The sequence below is a fragment of the Molothrus aeneus genome, chromosome 1 (assembly GCF_037042795.1).
Source record: "Molothrus aeneus isolate 106 chromosome 1, BPBGC_Maene_1.0, whole genome shotgun sequence".
Lineage (NCBI taxonomy): Eukaryota > Metazoa > Chordata > Aves > Passeriformes > Icteridae > Molothrus > Molothrus aeneus.
The window spans coordinates 35,672,470-35,698,096 of NC_089646.1; the positions used below are offsets into that span (position 1 = coordinate 35,672,470).

Below are 25,627 nucleotides of genomic sequence, written 5' to 3' on the forward strand. Positions count from 1 at the left end.
GTGATGGCATTTGTCTTCCCAAGTAATCATTATGTGTGATAGGGCCCTGCTTTCCTTGACGTGGCTCAACACCTGCCTGTCCACGGGAAGTGGTGAATGAATTCCTTGTTTTGCTTTGCTTGCATGCACAGTTTTTGCTTTCACTATTGAACTGCCTTCATCTCAACCCATGATTTTTCTCATGTTTATGTTTCTGATTCTCTCCCCCATTGCACTGGTGGAGAATGAGCAAGTGCCTGCATGGGGCTGAGCTGCCCACCAGGATCAAACCAAGCCAGAAAATGGCAGAATTAAGGTAACATACAACCTTGATATATTTTCCTTAAATAGAATAAAGACAGTGCTTAATTACACATCCCCACTATTTTGGAAGTTAGGAGGATAAGTGTTTTTTTGTTTAAGAAGTCTATCCACAATACCAGTTCTAAACACTTTGGATATTCCTTTATAGGTTAGTTCTGTAAGGGGAACCAATGAAACTTACATCATCGAATACACAGTGGATTTAATGAAAATTTGGATTTAATTAAATTTACTTATTTGCTATTTTAATAAATAACACAAGCACTTGAAGAACATTAGGAGAACAAGGAAATACACAACAGGAAACAGAGCATTTCATAAAATTATACAGAAGCGTCTTACCCTGTGAAATGCCATGTGACTGTGGTAGCCTTTACGCACCATGAGACAGGAACACTTACACTGGAGTTGAAATGGCCACAGGCAAAATTAATTCCTAATTTACAGGAAAAAAAATTCAGAACTTAAATCCTCTTTCACTAAGTTTAAATATAACCCAATATATCACATGCTGGCTATATTTTACAGGAACAACTACTGTCACCTCAGAAGTAAACGCTTTAATTATGCTAAAACTGTTGCAATAGTTTACTGAGGCAAACAAAACTGTACCTTGGGTAATTAATTTTTTTCTTTTGCAAAATAAGAAGCACAGCTGGCATATTGATAGGCCAATACTTGGGGATAGAACTGGCAGCATAGTCAGGAACACGTGACATTTCCTGTGCCAGAGAGGAGATCTCTGGAAGCTTCAATGTATTTATATAAACTGTTTTGGTCTTCATTGCTATTAGGTTTTACTGACGGATTTCCTCTCTGTGGACCAAAACAAATGAATCACTATTTTCCTCTCCTCCTTCATACATGATATTTACAAAGAAAGCCTAACTTTCACTGATGCCTCCCTTCCATCTGAGGAGGGGCAAAAGGGGAGAGCAGGGAGCAAACCTCAGAAGATTCAGCATTCATAGTTAAGAGTGGGTATAGAAGGTAAATAGCAAGGTAGCAGCTGTGGCAAGCAGGTACAGAACAATCCAAAATAACTGCATGATTACAACATTGTTTAGATGAGTCTTAATGACAAATTAATTACTCAGGTCAAAACACAATCCTCGGTCACCTTTCCAAAGTGGGTGGAGTAGCACGTGACATATTCAGCCCCAGCAGAGCCAAGAACAAAGAGGAACTACTGCTGTAGTTACATGTCCCCAGTGTTTTCTTTGTGCTGTCACTGCATTTACCTTACTGTCCCATAAGCTGACCTACAGAGAACAAGTGGCAGAAAGCTAAAACTTTTTTGCTAATTCAGCCCCCAAACTTGCCTGCTGTAAGATCTGCTGAACAACAGTGCAAGAGAACAGCCAGGAAACTCCCAAGGGAGAGATATAAAGGGAGACTACCTTTTCTAGCAAGAGCTTGAAGTCTTTTTAAACAGCACTTAGGATGGATTTGCTAATCTGTGCAGATGTACCTTGGCTACTGTCTCATGTACAAATCAGACCTCTAATCATATTCCCTAATCATATTCCCAAATAATGCTGTAACTAAAGTCTTAAACGTCTTCACTTTCTTAGAAAAAAAGTATAATATCACTGCTCAGCAATTTTTATAGCACTCAAGTCTGTAAGAATGAGAAGATAAAGAGTATCAGTGGCAGTATCAGTAATCAGTGGAAATGTAAAATCTTGTCTCTAATTTCTGCACCCCACCATCATTCCTGTCCACACCCAGTGCCCAGCAGGTCAAATAGACAGCACACCTCAGATGTGTGAACTGCACGGATGTCAGGTCACCCCCAGCACCTCATGAATACCCCAATCCATCTGCAACAATCTCCCCTTAAATGCACCAACACCCTTTATCCTACCAAGCAAAGCAAGTTTTGTATAGATTAGCAAATAGGGAGGTATTTTGAGTGTTGCTTAGAATATTGGTTTAATATACTGGTTATTTTTGTAAAATTGTTCATCAAAAGATACTCTGAAATGTTTAAATGTAGGATTCAAACATTATTTCTATAATACATTTTGATCTGCCAGATATTGTTTTTTGATCTCAGCATTTTTATACTTGATGTTTATGCTCAGATGTGTGCTTACATTGTATTGTTTCAGTTTGAAGATTATTTCTAATCATGGAATCACAGCATGGGTGAGGTTGGAAAGGACCACAGCGGGTGATCTGGTCCAACCTCCCTGCTCAATCCTGGAGTACATGGCACAGGATTGCAAACAGATGATTTTTGAATATCTCCAGTGACAGAGACTCCCCAATAATTTACAGAATCCAGAATATTTAAACTGAACAGCAGAATGATGGGGAGAAAAAAAGCTTAGCTTTGACAGTTCTTTTGTCCTACAAATTTTCAGTCAGACTTTCCAAGCAGTCATGTTATTCTGAATAATAATTTGGAATATTGTATTTGAATGTACGAGGACCATAAAGAAATATTCTAATTTTTCCAGTTTGAAAGAAAAGAGAGTGATTAGTGGAAATCACTGTTAAAACAAAACAAAACAAAACAAAACAAAACAAAACCAGAAAACAAGAGCAGAAATATCAAACCTTGTCACTTGGTGGCAGCACACCAAAGAAAACCAAAACACTTGAGCAAGACCACCAAATTGCTTCCCAGGACATATTACTTTAATATCTCTCCTACAAATGCCAGAATTCCTGGAAGGCTCTAGTCACTTCACATATCCAAGGCAGGCATCTAAAATTTTAAGACTACTGACTTCACATTCAAGGAGATACTAAAGGCTCAAAATTAAAAGGGCTTTATTTCAGTCTTTTTGACATGTTTAGAGGTTCACCTACCTCCACCAAAATTGCCAGTAACATGCTAACTAGTATTCCCAAAAAGGTGCAAGGCTGAGCAAGCAAACAGAAGCAATACTTGAAAGCCAACAGTTCCTACAAACTGAACAAAATAGGGGACCCTGAGTCAGATGCACCATGGATTTGGATTTCATGCCAGCAGAAAAGGGCTGACAGCACACCAGAAAACCCATTACAGTCCTACATCTCTTCCACCAGTTGAAACTCTTGCCAGCATCACACATGAAAGGCAACACCACACACAGTAAGTACCCACCAGTGCTATTGTAGTCAGTGACAATGAATGAGAACTGATAGTCTTCACCCATTTAAATAATTGATGTTAAGCAAAGGTTAGATTTAATTAAATTAGTAATATTTAATAATAATTAAATAATTTAGCAAACGCTTTCAAGAAACATTTGAAACTACTACTACTGAAGCAGGAAAGGGATGCAATGAGAACACAAAGATCTGCTGACTTCCTTCTCTGAGTAATGTTGTAGCAAAGTGTCATTTATCAAAGGGCCAACAGGATGGTTATCTTTTCTCTCAAACTGGTCTTCTACACACAGATGTACAAAGACATACAAACTATACAACGTCTTATTTCTGTAACCATATGATAAACAGCTTGGTTTCACAAGAATTCTAAAATCTAAAATTTTGTTTTAGATTACTATTTGTAATCTACATGCCAAATTTACTAATAGGATTACCATATGCTATCACATCATTAACTCACAAGTTGCAATGACAGTCCTATTTTCTCTATATTAGATCTTTATTATTATAACTACAAGATTTAAAACAGACAGTCATTTCTTAATAACAATTCCATACAAAAGCAACTAATGAAGTCTTTATAGTACTGAGGGGTTTTTGTACCAAACATAAGATGATATTACCCAAACAATTGATTTCTGGAACAAAGAATTTGAGCTTAAAAGAGCAGAGTACTCGTATGCAAGCTTCAGGGAGGTGCAGGCATCAGTTTAAGCCAAGCATTAGGAGGTAAGTATGACTTGTACCACAGAAGAGTGACCACAATAGTTAAAAATATTAAATAAATTCAAGAGGAGAAGATAAGCTCTGCCTCCTTTCCCCCTACCTAACCAAACAGCTTACTGTTGTCTAGTATACATGCAGTCTGGTAGGGCCCTTCAATTTTATCAGCTTCATTAAAACTCCACTTTCAGCGGGACACACATGAAACAACAGCCTAATCCAGCATTGCAGCAAGGAGATAAAATGGAGACCAAGGGAGAGAGATGAAAGTGAACACAGAAAGCAAGAGAAATGCAGCAGTTTGCCATCAGAGGGAGTACAAGCTTTAAACAAGAGTGTTCAGCTTCTAGGTGGGAACAGACACACAGTTCTGTGATTATGAACACCTACACAGGTTTAAGGGAGGGCTGGTCCTCCAAATTCTTATTGAGACACAGCACATATGTGAAAAAGCTGCAAGAAAACAAAGCTTGTGTTGAAAAGCAGAGCTGCTATACTATTTTTACAAGTAGAAAATAGGATACAATGGGATAATGAAAAACAACTTCAAAGTTCTGCCCATTTAAATTACTAATATTTTTAAAAGTTAGGAAAATGTGCTCCTGATCCTTTTTTTCAGTAAATGTACTGCCTTTAAAAGAAAAAAAAACAACATCCTATATCACAACATGGAACTTGGTTTTGGGCCTGACTTAAATGAAAAGGGAAACGTTAAACAAGTAAGGCACAGGACTATTTATCAATTTTATCCCAAACTCTCAGCTCCACTTCAGTGCTGTTCAGTGCCAAATGTGCCTTCAACACACTGCATGCTCCTCAACCTTACCTGTAAGAGCAGATCCTCAGCTGAGGCATGGAGAAAAGAGGTGAATGATTCTGTGTAAAAAGAAATAATAATCCACTACTTCCACCACCACACACAGGTTTCTAAGATTTCTTTTTTATCCCTGTTCCTAAAGAGGAAAGATAAACCATTCAGCATATTTAAGACTGCCATACAAGGTCTAGACAACAATGAAGCACTATCAGACCCACTCTGTTTCAAAAAGGAAAAATGTTTGTCCATTTATCTGTGTCCCAAGTTGCAGAATACACTAACTTCCCCATACACTAGGAAAAAACAGTTGTCTATATTCCAGAGGTACTGAAAAAGTCGCAGAGTAGGTCTACAGTACCTCACTGTATTTTCTACATCCAAACAGTGGAGCCATTCATTTGCTCATCTTCATTTTTCCCCATTTAAAAGTGGTCTCAGCAAAATTAGCAGAGGTCTGGCACCTTTTAAAAATAGTGTCAATTGCATTTTAGGTAGGGGAAATAAAAAAAGAGACTGCTTCCCTAATTTTAAAAGGAAGGTGATCGAAAATCTGATTGAATCATAGCAAAATAACTCTCGTTGGGGTGCTGAGAGGGAAACACGCTTTTTCACAGGAATCAAAAGCTGGAGGCACATACTTGGTGTTAAGTACGTTGCCTGCTTAGGACAAGTGTAAATGAGTCATACCATCTGTACTCACATTCAAATGATAGTCTGGCAAGATAGCAGGGATAACACAAAGCAATATGATGCTCTGCTCTTAATGCTATGGATGCAGTTAAGCTGGGAAATAGAGGGAGACTTAGCAGTTAAACTAAGAACTACCTACAGTGACAGACACTGAACACCTTATTCTCTGAATTTATAATTAGTTGTAGAATGCTACACAGAAATCAATAGTACAGAAGTACCTACAAACTCATATATAACAATACTGCAGAGGCTGATTAATGCTGTATTTCAGATGAATATTCCTATCTCACAGAATAATGCAGATAGGCTCAAAGTATAAATAGATTGGAGCAAAAAGTCATTGTGGAACATCAATAATTCAGAGGGAAGCTATTTAAGATAACCATTTGTTATAGAGACAAGACCAAATGCATTGACTAAGGAAAAAAAACAGCCTGAAAACAACAGAATCAACACTGGCAAGCAGCCTTCTGAAGCAAGTTGTGCTGAGCAGAGTAAAAGCAATAAACACATTAGAAGAAACGAGGAGCTCACAAAGGTGCAGTGTGAGACTAATCTCAGCAAAGGTGGGGGAAGTCTCATCCAAAAAGATGCCTCATGGCAGCATCTGAGCCAGGGCAGACAAAGCCACCACCAGTGTCTGGAGCAACGTGCCACAGAAAACTGCCATTCCCAAAACAGCTGGGTGGGTGGGGGACCCAAACTCATGGAAGTCATAACCAAGACTTATCATGAAACAAATTATTAATACTGGAAAAATGTGCCAAGTTCACGTGTCTTCAGTAACTCTTTTAAAAAGTCCTGGAAAGTCAAATTGTGGGAGCCTGAGCTTACCAACATTGTTTTAGTTGTAATAAAAACAATATATTTTAAAGTGCAAAACTAAGCTTTCCTTTGGATCTCAGGATATGTAATTTAACATATGTAGCACTGAACCCTCCATCTTTTACATCTGATGAGTATCAGTGGTACCAAATGATGCTAAAGACTGTTTCAATGTAGCACAAACACAGAGTTTATTTATCATGGTTACATATAAACTAGAGTACGTACAGGAAGGACAACAAGTTCTTCCCAAGATATTCCTCAATACCTTGGGGGCTGGAAGGAGGAAAATTGACATCCATCTGCTGTTCCAAAATCCTTGTGATGATTTGTTTATATTTATACCAAGCTTTGAGCAGCATAAATGTACAAATAATTTAAAATGGTATCTCACTTTCTCCTTGTTTTCATGCCTTCATCTTTTAATTATACGAGAAAACTGTTTACAATCTAAAAAAAAGATCACCGATGTACTTATGATGGTTTACTTACTTGATCCTCTAATTTTTTGTTGGTTAAAATCAGGCATATTATTTCAGAGCTTTCTAGAGGTTATATTAACAGCATTTACAACTCCCAGCAGGTTTAGCAGCAGCAGCAGATATTCACAGGGATGTCTGTCCCCAGTAATCACAGTTCACAAGTAGGTAGACTAACATAAAATCAATACCATTAACATACACATGCAGCTGTGAGCCAAGCTGATTTGAGGGGAAGGAGGAGGATTTGAGGGGGTAGGAGGATGCTATCCCTTACTGTTTCCTCAGTGACTACTATTTACCAAGGACAACCACGTGGAGGAGCTTCACAGGCAAACAAAGCAGTAATTCAAGCTGTTTCGTTATGAATCAGCAGAACTGTCAGAGATCATATTTTATTTTTAAATAAAAGTAAATTAAAAGCCAGATTTAATAGTTCTCCTGATGTTGAATCTGACTCTGTGATTTGCTATTCAGATAAAAGCTTTGAGCTTGAACAGTTCCCTGGCATAAAACAAGAGGTGAAATAACGACCTGACAAGCCTGAGGATTTGTGAACCTACAAAGCATCCCAAATGACATAAGTGAAAACACGTGTTGATCCTCTGATGTTCACACCACTGTTAAAAATGAAAAATGATCAAAGCAGAAGAGGAATAAGATCCTCTAACAAATCCAGAAACCTTTACCTACATGTTATTTCAGCATGTGCACATGTATAATTTCGAACAATAACTACTTATACAAAAAGCCATATCAACACTGAAAATTCTTATGACATACACCTTAAAAAAACCCACAAACAAAGTAGTGCAGCTACTGCACTCAGATGCAGCTATGGCCTTCATTTTCACTTTTACTATTCTTTAAGCACTTCAGAGATAATTTCCATTTAAAAATTTGGGAAGAAGGCAAAGCAAGCAGAAGATGAATTCTGATCAAACTTAAACATCAAAAGGACAGATAGACAATAGCATTTCTCCTCAAGCTGAGAAGAAATCTTTACATTTCACACATCTTTTAGCAAGGTAATTATCTGGATAAAAACGAGGTGGTGTGCTATGAGTCACAGCAGTTCATACATAAATCAACCCATTAAGAAACTTCACAGCCAGGACAGACTTCTTTAGAACCTACAGCTACTCTTCAAAAACACTGTACATAAGACAAGAAAAGAGTAATGCTTTCTATTCTGAACAGATGCCTGTCACATTCAAAGAGAAATCAAGAAGTGATGTTCATAGACATTAACATCAGAAGAAAGCACAGGTGTGCAGCCATTTGAGTCTATGTTTGTCCATAGCAGGTTACCTGTCAAAGTCTACAGTCACAGAAACCTCAGTGCTTAAAACACACAGGAGGACTGAAGAGTTAAAACCCTCAGATTATGACTGTGGAACAGAGACTTTCTAGTATACAGCAATGACATATTTCAGAACATCCATGGCAAGACAGCAGTTAAAAATGGATATTGGGTAGAGGGAGGAAAGAATGCATACTTTAGGTATCTGCCAAGGCACAAAGATTAGACTTGATCAATAGTATTTATAGGATGGCAGGGTGGAAGTTTGTGAGGTCATCTTTTACCAGCACACCACCTTTAGGAAATTGTTTCTTGATTTATGGGTTTTAATCATTACTATTTAATTTTCATGTATCTGAATTTTAACATTTCCACTCTACCAAATACAAAGGTAGGAGAAACAGGGAGAACGGTTAGGAGTATTTTTGATAATACACATCCATCAGACAGAATGATAAAACCTAAATGCTATTTCAAACAAAAAAGTATGCATTTGCAAAATTAAGTTACAGGCATAAAAAAAGAATGCCTACTGGAAATATTCAGCTCATGCATTAACAGAAACAAGCCACCATAAGTAAAAGCTTCCTTGGAGTTGTTTCTCCCTCCCTGAAAGAAAACAGTGCCTTTAAAAGACTATTTTTAGATTAATTTTTGAAAGCAAAAATAGAAGTACATCCAAATGGCCTCACTGGATCTTTAATGAGGAAGTGCCATAATACACTGGGAATAACAGTGCATGCAGTCATTTCTCTATTCCCAGGGCCAGCAATGCAAACAGCAATTGTCTTCTTAATCCTATTGACTAGGCCTTTAAAAAAAATTGGAAAACATAACAAAATATATGGAATAAGCAGCTCTTTGAATAGATTTAAGAATCTGCAATTTCATATAAACACTAGCACACACGGGGTGGTGTGGTCTTTATCAGCCTTGAGGCTATTGTAACAGGACAAAAACGTGTTTTTAAAATAGGAGAGTCAGAATTCACTTGGAATAGAGGCATTCCACATAGGTGTGTCAGAACAAAGCTTTGAGATTTTAACACTGCTAAATGATACACAGCTTTCATTCCCCAAAATGCACAACAGTAAAAGATAACTGGCCAGTAGACTCAGACACATTTTCATATATGGATGTAGCAGCACTTCACCTTAGAAGAGGAGTAAATCAGTCAACTGCAAGTCAAATATTTGAGTGAAAAACAAGATCCACATTTTCCAGTTCACTGTAATTCCATAGGAAACACAGAGGGTACTACCACACACTTTAGGACTTTCTTATTCAAGGGAAAAATCCAGTTGTTTGGACAGGACACATGGCCACACATGTGCACTCTGTCGATTGCTTTATGCGCACTCCTTTATGTGCACTCTGTCAATTGCTTAAAGCTTAAATCATGACTGCCACTTCCACATAATTGAATGAGGCAAACTGGCATTTTTACCTGCCAGGCACAAGTGCCACAGCAGATTCACTACATCAATACAGCCTGCAAAGGGAAGAAAATCAGATGCCTCTGACTGCCAGAAGTCAGTCACCTTTTCTATCTGACCTGAGGACTGCTGTACATAAGAGCACAGTTTTGGAGTTCAGCAAGATCTGACCATTACAAGAAAAAAAAAGGGTAAGTTTTTTTTAAAAATACCATTACATTTCAGTTCGTGGAACACTTCAAGGGATGAGAAAAAAGACAGGTTAATTCTTACAGCTTGGTGGACACAGACATTTTCAGGAAAATGAATCCCAACCAAGTCATGCCATCAATCTAAAGAAGAGCACACAAACAAACTAAGACCTTGCTCAGTAAAGTGCCATTACACTGACTAAATAGAATTCACTTCCAAAGTACGTTTGCCTACATACAATTATCTAGGTGCAATGCTCTTAAACACAAATAAAACAAGTCAGATTTTTTCTTGACAGACAAGAACCCGAGAATTGTGCCACATGAAAATTTCAAGTTTTTCACTTATTCAGGGTGAAGATAGGGGCCAGATGGGAAAAGATTGTGAGAACACATCTGTTTTTTGAGGAAAGACTGTGGGAGCTGGACCTCTTAGGTTAGAGAAGACAGAGAGGGGATCTCATCAATGCTTATAAATATCTTAAAGGTGGATGCCAAGAGGATGGTGCCAGATTCTTTTCAGTGGTGCCCAGTGACAGGACAAGGAGCAGTGTCCATAAACCAAACCACAAGAAGTTTCACTTCAACACAAGGAGCAGCTTATTTTCATTGAGGTGACAGAGCACTGGAACAGGCTGCCCAAAGAGGTCGTGGAGCCTCCCTCTCCAGAGATGTTTAAAACCCACCTGAGTGTGTTTCTGTCACCTGCTCTGTGTGACCCTGCCTTGGGAGGGGTTGGACTGATATCTCCAGAGGTCATTTCCAACCCTAGTGATGAACACGCCTTCCAACCTTCCAAACACAGAACAGCAAAATAATGTGCACTAAACAGGGTGTAATCCAGCACACCAAAACCAGCCACAAAAGAAACCCCCTGTAAAATGATTATCCTAGCATCCCTCCACAAGATCACCAGGTGTGACACTCTTCAGAACAGACAGCTGATTGCTTTACTAAGACTTTTTTAAATTAATCTCTACCTGTGTTGAGAAGAAGGGCAGATCTGGGCAAATCAAAGTGAGTTATCCTGAGTGCTATTTTTGCTTTTTGGATGCACTTAAATACCACATGACAACCTTTACACTGCATTAATTACTTTAATGCACTAATTACTTTACTTTTATTAATTTTGCTATACTTTCTAATTTGTGATTTTATCAGAGCAGCTAACAAAGACAGAAATTTAAAAAAATATTTTAAGTTGTTTTAATTACATGTGCCACTAATTAAAATCTTCCAAAAATATCCTGAGTTAAGTGGTCCACAGTATTTCCTTCATAGAACGACAGTTAATGAGCTGAATCAATGACTTGGGGGTGGCCACAAAGCCTGTCAAAATTTTAGGGTTAGCACAGTTCTGTCAGACTTCACTTCATAGCAGAAGCTTTTATTTTTCCCAGCTTCTTCTGATTTTCAACACTGAACAGACCAATTAAGAGGGGTAATTGTAAAGAAAATACCATTTGTTCCAGAAGAGGCTACTGTCTAATGCTGCTTTCAAACAGTGAGCTTTCACAAACTCGTTCCAAGTGCTTAGCTCATGACTTCCGTTCATGAAGCAGTCTGAATTCAATCCTCTGGCAAGAAATATATACTACTTAAGTGCTATTTTTTATAATTCTTTGAAAGCAAGTAGATGCTATACTTAAATCTTAGCAAGTTATATTCATATCCTTTCCTAATGTAATTTTTAAATCAAAAATTTCCTTCCTGTTCTCTATGTACTCAAGCTCAAACATTCCCTTGAAATTCCCACAATCCATGCCAATAAACCACACTGAAAATAGATTAACCTTTTGTCTAGTCTTATCACTGAGAACCTTTGTACAACATAATACAAAAAGCACAACAAAAACTACTCTGTATCTTCTATGAACATGGAACATAAAGTACAGAATAACAAGAAATTTGCCATAAATGTAACTTAATTTGCAGCACTGACTCTGATTTTTAAACACTAATAGCTACACAAAACAGGTATTCTCAAAACTTTGCATACTTTTAGTAACTTGGTTTATTTCAGCATAGCAAAGAAGATTCTGCTATCCTCTCATATTCTGTCCTCTTACCAAGAAAATCTATAATCTGATACTTAGGTAAGCTGTTTTAAATATCAAACTATGTTTCCTATTCACACTGTACAAAATAGTTCTTTATTTAATGTTTGTCATTCTCATTCCCTCTCCCACCCTCCCGTGTTCATTTGTTTATGTTTTACATTTTTATGTCACCCATCTGGGTTTTGGCACCTACTAGAAGCAGCCCACAGCAGAGACAGCTGACCTACTCAGAAAGCAGCTCTTGAACAGCTGCCTATGACTTTTAGGCTAAAATTAAAAAAAAAAATTAAATGGTGCTGATGACCAGCTTTAAGAACCACCCTGAAGTAGGGGCTGTAACCTAAGTCTTCAAAAGCATACAGGTAATATGTAGGCAACTGTTTGTTTGGAAACTGTTAAGAACAATTTTATTATACCCTAATATACTGATAATTATTCTCAGTGCTTTCTCACAGTCAAAAGACATGCCAAATTTGTTTGGTTTTTTTTTTTTTTAATGAAGCTTTGTAGTTTTACCATTGCCTATTCCAGAAAATAAAACCAGTCAGATGAATGGCCTCATCCCTGACCTGCTGAATTAAATGTTATTACAGCACAATCAAACCCAGAAACAGAATAAAGTAAGGAACAGTCCACCTTGATAGATAAGGTTTTCATTAATGACAATTCAAAATGTTATCTTCTCTAGTTGCTGATAAAAATATTTGCACAACCGGTGTGCTTATGTTGTGTATTCATACAGCTATACGAGGTGATGTGTGGAATAATAAACACTAACTACTATTTTCTGTTTCCATTTCCTATTGAGCTGAGATGAAAATTTTTCTTCTATTCCAGAAGGCTGCAGTTTACCCTTAGAGTGACATGCTTTGTTAATTACTATTTGTAGAGTTTATTTCAACTTAGGCATCTATCTATGAGCGTGCTTTCATACTAGATATTTTCCTACCCCAAACACATATCTCTGTGCAGGGAGATAGAGGGATCACTAGTCACAACAGGCATGACTCCAGGCCATCACTGGATGGTGTCCAAGAATTAAAGCTGCACACATAAGAGGCACAAATGTTGAAGGGTCCTCTATCCATACATGTTTCTATGAGAAAAAAAGAAGTCTGCAGCAAGTTCAGACTATTTTGGCATATGGTTTTCAGATACATGGACTTCCCAAACATGGTATTATGCTTTCACTGTAACCTCTTGAGAAGAGATGGAAGGCAAGAGAAAGTCATTTTGGTGTCATTTTCAGAGCTCCAGCTGTAAAACTGACTGGTAGAGCATGTGATCACCCTAAGAGGGGGAAAAAGCAACTTTAAAATGCTGCAGGAAAACTGACACACTGTTGTCAGATCAGAGATGGGGAAAAGCTGAGTATCCTGACAGGCAATGCATGTGGTAAACAAGGATGTTACAGTGGAACTTTTCTTCTTTTGGAGTTTTCAGTCAATATAAGTCAACATAGTGTGTTATAAATAGAAGCAGACTTCTGCAGACCCTAGGTTCTTTCACAGTTAAAGAAGAATTCACAACCACACTCAAAGCCCAGAACAATCAAGAACCAGACACAAAAATCAAGCCTGTTGTTGAGTTTTCAAACACATTCTAAGAAGTTTAAGACCAACAGCATCAAAGTTACTCAGAGAGAAAAGTCCAAGGCAGACCACAGTCAAGTTTCTCCACTCACCTCCAGCCCCCAAACCCAAGGACACTTACACAAGGCACATCATCTGTGATTACAGGACATCTGACACAAAGACAGACATCAGAGTAAGTTTATATGATACAAAACACTCATTTGTACTTCCTACTTTGGAAAACTTCCAAGAACAACTTCACAGTCCTATGCTAAGCTAAATAATTTGCCTCTCCCCTCCCTTTTCACCCCTTTGCAGAAGAATGAAAGACTGCTTAAGCTCAGCTACCACCTAATATCAAACTGTGGCCTTAGGCAATAGATTAGAAGCCAGTGAGTTTCAACCATTATTGTTAGAAACCTTGCAAATGAAAACAAAAAAACGAAAAAAACAACTCAAGGAGAAGCACATCATTAAACTCCATCCTAAAATTACAGAACTCTAATCTTTCATAAAAATTGACCTACTCTGCTGGCTTAAAAGAACAGGATTGATTCAGGCATGTACTCCATTTCTCACACAAGCAGTCCTAACCTACACCAGAAATACATTTGCATTCAGTAGTTCATCTATCTGTATTTCCTTCTCCTATCTGTCAGCTGAAAATGTTGGCACTCACTGTGGTAGATAATTTCCAAGTCATATAATTAGCATAGTTTTGGCTGTTAATTAACCTCTTAAAAGAAAAACAGAATTATGAGAAAAACATACCCTAATGTTTCTGTCAGTATTTTAACCTTGCTTGTTACAGGTCATTTTCATTGCTTCTTATCTAGTGAAAAAATCAAGACAGTGCAAATATACACCAAGGAATTGCACCTTACTTCTGCAACCATGCTACACAGTGAAAAGTAACAACTTGGCATTCTGAACAGGCATCCTCTGACAACACAGCACTTCCCAGGTAGGCAACATATCACTGCACTCCACACAAGAGCAGGTCACGAAACCTTGAGGTCAAATGATGTAATTCCAACAATTCCCCCTCTTTTCTTCAATTATCCATCCTACTTTTACAGGTTACTTTTCCCAAAAAACAAGGCATGTGTCAGGCATCATAAAAGGAGCTCTAGTGGGTAGGACAGTCATATATGTATGACTATATATACATATAAAACAAACATACATATGAAAACAAACACCAGGGCTTTTTTGGACACATCTAAAACACCTGTATGTCAGTAAAGATAATAAGGGTTGCCACAACATGGAAGGCTGAGCTCCAGCAGACACTTCTGAGATCTTTTCTGCAGATACATTAATCCTGTATTTAGGTTCAGTTCACTCTGGCCAACTGCTCCCACCAGATCAAGCTTCAGGCCTGCAGGTTTTATTTGTGCTTGTGGCCATTGCAGAGCCAAAGAGCTAATTTTCTAAAGAACTTACTCCAGGATAACAGGTCCCAAACAACTCTGCAACACCTGCAATCAACAAGGAGGAGAGCCCTGCTAATACTGGCGTGGCAAACTTCCAGGGACGGGGAGCTGAACCTCTCTGACGGTCCCCAAAGCACCGCTGGCATTGCTGTTCCTCCTGCCCTTCAAACTGATACTGTTTCTCTGCCTTATGTAAGCTCCAGCAGAGAGCTTTGCAGAAACATATCTCACTGCTCCCCCATGCAAGGGGTGGGATGTCCAGACAGGAAACCAGTGTGATACCCTAAATGTGTGGGATATTTTGTACAGCCATTGCAGCAGCAAAAGAGAGCCTTCCAGACGACAATAAGGCTAAAATGAAAATATATAATCAACAATTTTTCAACAGTCATGGCAATTTTTCTGCAAAATTCTTCTAATACTTGTGGACACAGACTCATGAACCATGGCACTTCTAGTAATTACTCTTGAGTTACATATGCAGTAAGTTTAATACTTAAATGATTACAAAAGCAGTTATAACACGTGCAAAGTATTACATTAATTTTATCAACCTTCAGGTGTGAAAACCCCATAAATAATCTGTTCAAGTGCATGCTATAAAAAATATCATTTTTTAATTATGGCTTGCTAGATGTTAAGAGTTTAAAAAAAAAGGGAAGCAAATTCATGATATGCAGTCAAAGTCCTTTCAGAGATAAAAGATATGGCTGCATGCAGATATATTTACCCTTCCAAAATAACAAATTTGGTATACTTGATCAAAAACCATTTTTTACATCTCTGGGTGTAGAAAAACAGTAGGAGGCATCCTCTTCTGTGCTTCTGTGTATTATTCACAGTGTTAGTTTGAGATTACAGGTGCTGTGAAAGTTCCCTTCCTGTGCTGCAAGAAGTTGCAGTAGGTAGAAAAAGGAATCAATATCTTCAAGTCATTGCAAACACAGCTCCACAGGGCAGCTGGATACATGTTGGTTTTTGGATGATCCTTGACTATGAAACCTGAAGTTCATCAGAATAGCATTGCTGTTCACTGATGCTGACAAGCTGGGATATCCTAACCTTTTCTGTCCTCCTGGTTCTCTCTGGTGTTCTATAAATCCTCTCTTCACCTTTCCTTTTTGCTCTCATTATGAAAGCATTCAAAGAACTCCTCTCTTGAGCTCTGTTTCTTGCGGAGTAGATTAGCTTGACTATTTACATCCCTGATTGCAGTGATTATAATTTGCTAAACTTATGGTAAAAAAAGAAATGTCTCTGGACAAGTCATAAAATATTCTTTACTTGAAAGGTTTTATTTTAATAGATTTACCATTCTGTAATCTAAGTAGTGTTAGATAATAAACTTTAAATGTTCCTGTGCTTGTGGATGGAAAGGAATTGCAAACAATATCAGTGGGTAGGACTGGAAGAAATAAATGAGTTGATTACTACAGGATCAGTACTGCTGCAGGTCAGTAATGGCCTTTGCAACCTTAGAGGTGACAGAAAAAAGAAGAGAAAGTGTTCTTCTACAAGTACTCCTCAATACTGAAAATTATTCCCCTGAATGAAACAGCACTGTTAAAAAAAAAAAAAAAGGTAACAGACACAGCAGAGCTATAAAACAAAATACAGCTCCTGGAACTGAGACAAGGAGCAAAGGAAATAAAAGCTATCAGGCAGTACTATTACAGGGTTCTGATTTGGCAAAGACTGCACAGCAACACAGAATTAAGCATAGACCTCTTTCTATCGATCCTCATGTTTTAGCCAACACAGCAAGAACAGAACAAAACTCTACAGTTAGCAAGGGACAGAGGAGAGGAGTGAGGAATGCCATTAACATGCTGTTTCTGAAGCATCCTTCTACCATGGCTTGGGACATTGCACTAATTTGAAACAATGAGTAATAATGTAACCAGAAAAACAACGCTAGCATTTTGTTTTTCTTCCTCTTCTGATTTATGTCTTTCCTTTTAACCTACCAACAATACTTTGTGGGGACACACTGGTGAATGAATGAAATGTTAGCAGACGCTACACAGAGATCCGAGACAGGAAAGACACATCAAGTGCTCGGGATGGAAAAAAAAGACTTGCATAGATTATCTGCCCACTCTCATGAGCAACTGACAGAAGAAGCAGATGACCTGAAGATAGGACAGGGAAGGAGAGAATAACAATTACCCTAAATATGGTAGAAAACTTAGTCTGCAGCAATGGATTTAAATTACTTAATGATTTATTAGTTATAGATTATGTTAGAATATAAATAACTACAGAACTTCCTGAAAATGCTTTTCACTGCCCCCAGGTAAGCTGTCTATGACACAAGAGGCTCCTTCACCTACATGCTGGGTAGATCCCTGGTCTATTATGCTGCCTGCTGTTTGATGATCAGGTTCCTGATGGAAGGTTCAACTTCCTCCTTTCTCAAGGGGACCAGCATAGATGGAGCTATCAAAATAAAAACAAAAAGGAGGACAAATAGGAAAATCTTGAAACAAAACACGGATTCATCATTATTGCTAGAAGTTCTGTAAGCTCTAAAAAAGGCTTGTTTTGGTCTCAATGCTTCAACAAACTGTAATTTCATTTTCATTATGTCATGCTGACAGTTTTTGCTTGTGCTCCCTTCTCTTCCTTCATTAAGGCAGTGCTGTATCTTCAATTTGCCAAAGTAAAACTCAAAAAAAATCCATGCTTTCTTCTCTGCACCAGCTGGACGCAGGTACAGGACTTCAGCACAAAGTGAGAGTGGACCTTAAGTATAATTGCATGACTGCAAAATTACCAAGAATGACTTATAGGCAAGTGCTCATCATCTTGAATTAGACAGGCCATTAAGTGAAGTTCATTGTCTGAGAATATGGAAACATTAAACATTTAGGATGACTTCAAAACAGTTCAAGACACAGTCAGAATTAGACTTAAGCCATGTAAACAGGCAGTTACCTACAAAACCTGAACATTCAGGAAGTTCTAACATGAGTCAGTTTACAATTGTACACACTTTCACCCCCATCCAGGTAACTTTAGTTCTGAAGTTTAACAACATAAGCTTGAGTTGGTTTTTTCTTTTTTTTTTTCTTTTGCCAGATGCCAAGCATTTGAATAGGCAGACTTCTGCTTCATCCTTCTCAAATTTATATACCATTTCAGTAACTTACTGAGAAAAATATTTGTTCTCAGGCTGCCCTAAATAGGTAGACTTTATTCATGAAGAAAACAATCTACTTACACAGTACTGTTCACTCAATTCACATATATACATTACAGTAGAGATAAACAACGAAAATCTCAGGTTATATTCGGTTCACAATAAAGAGTATCTCATTATTTAAGGACAGAAGTCATCAGCTAAGTTATTAGCTTCAGCTGACAAGCAGTTTCCTAATCCACAAGAACGCTACAAACCAACTACTTTGTCCCTCTTTTATTTGCATATCACTGCTGGTGCTTCCTCTTCATCTCTCTGCACCCACACAGCTGGCTACAAGTCTCATCTTCCCTTCTCTCCCAGCTACTCAGTCCCACCACTCTTACATTAGCTCTGGTTTCTGAGCTGAAATGGGTCAGTGCTGTATAATTCATCAACACCAGAATCACAACTGAATTAACAGAGTTAAACCTGTATATTGCCACTCCCTGGGAAGAGTGCTAATGTCTTTACTAAGGAAAGAATAACATTCCCTGATATTTTGGAGCTTAAACATTAAGATTCTTTTCTCTTTGTACAAAGGATAACAACAAGACACCTTATTTCAGATGCATCTTGAAATGCCAGATGAGAACTTGTCTTCCACCCCAAACAACGAAAGGAAAACAAACCTCCCAAAAATCAGCACTGTAAGCATGCTCCCAGTGATGTACTGCTTTGTTTACTTTTTTATTGATGTGAAATGTTCTATGATTCTATTGTGATATAGGTTATTTAAAAACAAATATTATAAATAACTTTGAAACAGTTAGTCACTGTAACTAAGGCAACGAGTCTCCCACTCAATTTCCAGAAATAGGAGTAAGGAATAGAGGTAAGAACAAAGTAAAAAGTTGGCAGGAGCAAGAAAACAAATCATCAGATACTAGTTTGACCTCAGGATGGCCCAGCTGATTAGAGAATAATATCAGGTATGGCAAATGAGAAATAAACTTGCTGACAAAAGATGAGGTGGAGAATATGAAGTATATAATACCAAATATATTTAATTTCAACAATGGTATTCCACAACCCATTTCAGTGAATGGAACAACCCTAGGAATCTGGGAAAATAACAATCCATGCCAGAGAGCAGACTGCTAGTTCAGAGCCTCAACAGCTACTAGTTTCCTACAGGAATCATCTTTTCTTGTGGATGCTAAAGAAGTCACTTTTTCATAGAGATGTGCCCATTTGCCTCATTTTTCCCCTGATATTTGCCTCCAAATAATGGTCAGAAACCTTCGATGCTATCTACATGAATAGACCTTTATATCCCCACAGAAGGCTGCTGAGTCAACAGGATCGGCCTTGAGGATCTGACTGCAGAATCAAGGCTTGCTTTGTTTCTCCCCCACCTTTTTTTTTAAAAGGTTTATTTTCTTGACTGAGGAGAACTGCTTGTTCACAAGTCAAAAGTTCCAAAGTTATCTTGGGGCAATCTGATCCCCCCCCCAAAGGAACACGTGGTAGAACCAGGCTCTCTCAACACATTCTAATGGAAGGGCTGGTAATTACTGCATATAACAAGATAAACAGAGTTCAAGTTACTCAGAGTTGTCCATCAGCTAAAGAAACTTATCTTCTCAGCACATGTAAGTTCTTAGCCTGGGAACAAGAGAACTAACAGTAAGACTTTGGGTGTCCTGGTAAGAATTACAATTTCTTAATTTAATTATCTTGTATGCACTTTGAAAAGATTAGATGCAAATTTTAGGAAGAACATACAAGGCACAACAGAGTACGAAGAGATGGTTCTTAGCTATTACAAGATTCATGAAAGAAATTATTGGGTTTTTTTAAAGAGTAACTTTAAAGTAACTTCTACCAAAAAAGTCAAAAATAAAACACACATCTCATTAGCCTACATCTGAACAGAATTTGTAGAGCAATACCACATAATTCCATTCCCACCATATCCCTCCCTCATTGAACACCAGCAGCTCCTTTTCATCACCACAGGAGACCATTCCTCCTCTTAGTGTAACAAGGAACTAGTTGGGACATTTATTCTTGGCATAAATTCTAAAAGAATGAAGTCTAACGCTGGCAGTAATGAAAATAGCAACCATAGAGGCATTCAGAGCCTTCACTATGACACTGCAAACATTTGTTTAACTGCCAATTGAACAAGATCCATCTCAGCTACGAGAAAGATATAAATGGGCAATAAAGAAGTCAGTGCTCTCACTGTTCAAGGACTTTAAAGATAAGTGGTCATCCTAATATCCTCATGCAGTTGTTCCTACTCAGATCTCTATCACTCATATCTGACTTATGGAAATAAATGCACTGCCTCAAGCACAGTCTAGCAGTCACACAGGAAAATCCCATACAAAATCCTTCCACATGCCCATCATTATTAGCCCTAAGACATCTTCCTATTACACATTTAAGATTCAGAGAAAATGGGAAATGCATAATATTAAAATGCTTAATATTAAAACTATGATGCACTGAAAGTAAAAAAAATAAAGCTTTACCAAATAGAATGACACTGCATCCAATGAGTTTTGCCAGAAAGAGCTGCAAAACTAGAGAAAAAACAAAAAAGCCAGTTTTGATTCATTTCATACCTTTCAACAAAACTCTGCTGAGATGTAGGCTTATGTGAGCCTAAAAGATGACCTATAGGCACATATACAGGTAAGGCAAGTAACAGAAAAGGAACAAATCCCTGGGCAGTTGGGCAATCCAAATTTCACCTACCCGCTAAGAAAAACTAAGCTGTCAATTACCTCTTAGGTGTAAGAGAGACTAATTCACAACGCCTTAAGTAAGAATGTATCTGTTCTGGGAAACAGTGTTCCTACAACCTACGATTGCATAACAAAAAAACCCAGAGGATAGTTAGCCTTTCACACCTAGCTATGCAGAGGTGAGAGCCTCACACCTAGCTATGCAGAGGTGAGAGGGCTTTCACACAGGAGACCAAGGCAACCACTATGGATACCCACAAGCAAAATACTCCTTTTTTAGCCCCACCCCATACCTTCCCTTTCACACACTCCCCCTAAATGGGGAAACAACCAAAATATTGTGATAAAACATTAGAGACCCTTGACCTAGCTGGACTGTCATTGTAGTTTCTAACAGCAGTGTAACACAGCATTTTAGGAAGAAACAAACTTTTCAAGGCTTTGTCTCACTTAGCATTTGTGTACTTAATGCAGCATCTCATTTAGAAGAACCTGGTATACAAGCATCAATATATGAAGACAATACGAAAGCAAATAAACTTAAGAGCAAATACCTCAATTATAATGTATATTTACCATATTTTTCATCTCTACCTTGAATAGTTTAACATTCAGAATTTGCAGATTTGCTTCCTTTGTTATCAAACAAAACCTGCACAACACTGCACAAAAACCCAAGAGCAATGAGAACAATCTACAACTTCTAATTTGACACTTGAATGATTGCTTTTCTATACCTGAGTTACAATTTGCTATTGAGCATTACAGGTATCAGCTTTGCCCAATACAGTTCAATTTAGCTTTAAATGCAATTTTTGCAAACATGGCTTATGAGGTTTTTTGATACCTGATATACTTCGTAAGCAAACATAAGTCACTTCTGAAAGTGCAGTGTACACCCTCAATTATGTCCAAACTTTGAAATATATTCCTACCTGGGAGGATGGCAAAGCAATAAAGCTCAAGTAGCAACACAAATGTATAGACAATGTACTGGCTGGCTGCTTGTTGGACTCAAGGAAAGGCCTACTTTTCACAGTTAGTGGAAAACCTGCTTTCTGAAGGTTAAACGTGTCAAATCAGCCTCCACAGACAAACAAATATTTGAGCTTCACAAACACATTAAGCATCTGCAGGATCAAAGTTTTGTTTATCAGGTACTAAGTAAATTAAATCAAGCAAGCGGAACTGGGATTTCACCCTCTGAGCTCAACTAAGAGCCTCAAAGCAGAATTTCTCACCTCGTTGTAACTTCCCAAGCACTGCTTTGACACCAGCTGGCAGTAACTTGAAAAACTAAGCAAGTGCAAGAAAACACTAAGCTTCTTATATGGCATAAGTCTGCCTGTCCCCAGCATAATTCTGACATTTAACACAGAGCCCTTCTACATTTTCAAGGAATAAAATCAACAGGTTGAATTTGGAAAAATAATCTTGATAATTCCACTTAAATAATACTTTAGTTAATAAATTTTTTTTCAGAAAGTTATTAATCTGACAGCTGAAGAAAGAAACTAGCAAATCACTTCCCTTCTTCATACCAGCTGAACAGTACAAACAACAGAGCAGCCTTTGCACTTCCCTGTGAAGCACAGCCACCACTGAAGACAGAGTCACTCTAAGGACTACAAATGCACAAGACAACTTACTTTATTCTGACCAAACACACCACTATGGAGCAAAGCAATATCAAAACAAGAAGCATGTTTCATGAACGACTGAAGAGGAACACCTCTGCTCCCACACAGTCCCACAGGCTGGTTTTCATAAAGAGCAGGTGCTGCCTCACTCTCGGTACAGCATCCTCAAATCAAGACATCCTGCAGCACACTGCAACAGTGACCTGCAGGAATGCTCTGTACACCAAAGCTGAGGGATTTCATGTTAACATCATTCCTCATGACTTTCTGGCATTCTCACACTGTTATAACAGAATTCAGTTTGAAATAACTGATTTGTCAAGCAACTGACACTTTAGCAGCAGAAATGCAGCTGCTGCTAAAAATCACTCCCCCTACAGAAGGACTGTCCAAAACCAGCATTCCCTTCCTTCCCTCCATCCCTTCCCTGCCCTAGCACCCCCTCCTTTATGTGAAAGAATACTTCAATTCCCAGTGTATCAATTCCCCTTTACAGATCTGTGAAGCCTCTTAAAAAATCCACCTTGTGCTTCTTCTGGATTAAAACTTACATTATGACAGAAGTTGAAAGCCCCACATGCATTACTCTGTCAAACCAATGGTCCCACACAGTTCAATATTTCACTTCAACATCTGTCAATAGCAGGATCCTTCCCAGAAGAAAAGTTCTGAAATACAGTACTGTCATGTTAACAGATTGATAATGGGGTTTTTGCTAATTATTTTGCAATGAGTACTTGCAGAGGGGTTGTAGTTCTTGGTTTTAACAGAAGGGCTTATTTAATAGAAGGGATGAACAACTGCTTATTTCTGTGGGAAGTCTCCCATAGAAGAACAGCAACAAATCCTGAAAGAAAATCTAACTCAAAGGACACTGTCTTTCAGATCCACAACTGTTGCTGATTCATAGATGAGGTTCTAAAACAACATGAGACTTCACACAAAGTTTACACACAACACAGCAGGACATAAGAGATCTCAGCCCCATATCACCAAATCCTCCTTAGAACAAGTCCCGAGGGATCATGCAACCTAAGTGTGAAAACACAGATGTGTATGTAACTAATGAAAGGACTCGCAGGTAAGGATGGGCTGATACTGATCAGCATAACAAACAGACACAGAATACCAGCTGCCTTACCACCCCCAAGTTTCTACAGGCTTTTTTACTGTGGGGCTTTTTTTTTTATTTTTTTTTTTTTTGGAAGGGGGTGGGGTCTTCAAGTGTTACAGTTGGTTATCTTTAAGGAAGAGTAACAAGGAGACCCACAGCAGGATGTATGAGTTTTTTACACGGAATTTGGCCTCGCACACATGAAAACACGAGAAGATACCATTCCTAAGAAACATCTTTTCATAGGCGGCAAACTGGCAGCGCAGACCCTCCCACCTTTGTATCCTGATACCGCACAGGAGACAATAGGTAGGACAGGGGAGACACCAGGAAAGGACAGAGCAGCGAAGACAAGTATTTTACACCAGCTGGGATGGAAACCGAAGAGCCTGGCAGACAAAGAAGGGTGTGATGTGACGAGAGCAAACAACCCACTGAAGGCACCAAGAACCTCCTTCGCCTTCAGCAGGGGAGCGCGGGCTCGGGGAAGCTCTGGCATGACCGCGGCAGGCGAAAGACACGGCGGCCGAACAAAAGATTGTAAAGGCCTGGAAGGGAAAGGTGGAGGGACGAGCAGGCGGCTCCCGGGCACGTGAAACTGCGCAGGGCAAGGGCCGGCTCCGGGTCCGGGGGAGCGGCGCCAGCTCCAGCCCCATCTCCCGGGCACGCCGCCTCCCGCGGCAGCCTCCAGGTCGATCCCCTCACACCGGCCAGCTCCTCAGGCCCGGCTACCCCGTCCAGAGACCCTTCCCTCCCCCAGACAGGCGCGGGGGAGGGCTGGCCCGGGGGGAGCCCTCAGACCCACCCCCATCACCTCTCCCGGGCTTCCCCTCTGCGCCGGGGCGGGGGCTCGGCAGGGACCCGCAGGCGATGCGGGGCGAGGGGCGGGCGGGCTGCCGCGGCCACCTGTTCGGCCCGGTACCTGCGAGGGACGGCGGCTCCCGCCCGCCCCGCGGGGGCACCGGCGCCCACACCGGGCGCACATGGCGCCTCCCACCCAGCCCGGACCCCAGCGGCGGCAGCAGCCATGCTGCCTCCCGCTGCCCGCCGCCTGTCACCCGCGCACGCACGGCAGCCCGCGGCGGCGGAGGGCGCGCCCGGCGGCCCCGGGAGGGGCGGAGAAGGGACGGGAAGCTCGGGAATGCCCACCTGCTCGCGGAGTTTCAGGAACACCATGGCGAGCGAGCGCGCGCCGCCGCCTCCGCCCGCCGCCAACGACTCCCGGCTCCGCGCGCCGCGCGGCCACGCCCCCCCGCGGCCACCGCCCGCGCGCCGGCCGCGCCCCCAGCCACGCCCCCCGCGCCCGCCGCCACCACCCTGCGCCGCTGGGGGCGGGGCCTCCTCGCGCCCCGCCCTCCAGGCCCCGCCCCGCCGCTCGCGCCCCCGAGCAGCTTCCTGAATGAACCCGCCCGCCCGCACCACCAAGGGCCGCGCTGATTGGCCCTCGGGAGGCGGGACAGAGTAAGGGCGCCGCTGATTGGCGGACCGGGCGCGGCGGGCCCGGCACGGGCCGATAACGCGGGACGGGCACATGGGAGCGGAGCGGAGCGGGCACGGCCCGGGAGCAGCGCGGCCCTCGGCAGGCCCCGGGCGCAGGCTCGGCCACTCGGAGCGAGGAGCCCCGGGATGGGGGTTACCGGCACAGGCGGCTTGGCCCGGCACCAAAGGCAGCTGTGAGCTCCTGACCCCAGGGGAAGGATGGAGAACTGGAGGGGCACCGTGCTGGGCAGTGTCAGCAGGCCGGATAAACACACCGAGAACCGCTCTGACAGAACGCCAGACGGAACAGACATGTACACATAGAGTACAGAAAACACTTTACTCGAAATAGAGAAAGATGGCTTTGCAATGTATTTATTCAGTATTCACCTCTTTTGGCAGAGGACCAGCAGAGATGTCATCTGCAACGCTCCTATTCTGTATTTTGACAGATAATTTACAGGCTTATTGTGCGCTGTACATCAAGCACCATATTAGGATAGGTGGGACTTGTAAAACCTCTTGTGAAATGGACGAGAAGCAGCACACAGGACACTGAAATCAGACAG

At 40.3% G+C, this 25,627-nt stretch overlaps 1 protein-coding gene across 2 annotated transcripts in view; it reads right to left on the reverse strand.

The window, feature by feature from the left end:
* The window catches only part of ANKRD28 (ankyrin repeat domain 28), a 120,259-nt gene extending 95,456 nt beyond the window's left edge, over positions 1-24,803 (reverse strand). Inside the window, exon 1 of one of the 2 annotated variants that reach the window (XM_066555055.1) lies at positions 24,729-24,803. In XM_066555055.1, coding sequence (XP_066411152.1) covers positions 24,729-24,755 — 27 coding nt within the window. In that variant the 5' untranslated portion in view covers positions 24,756-24,803. Of the gene's footprint in view, positions 1-645; positions 709-24,728 lie in introns of those variants that run through there. The other variant, XM_066555049.1, reaches the window with a different exon arrangement.
* Positions 24,804-25,627: the final 824 nt, after the last annotated feature.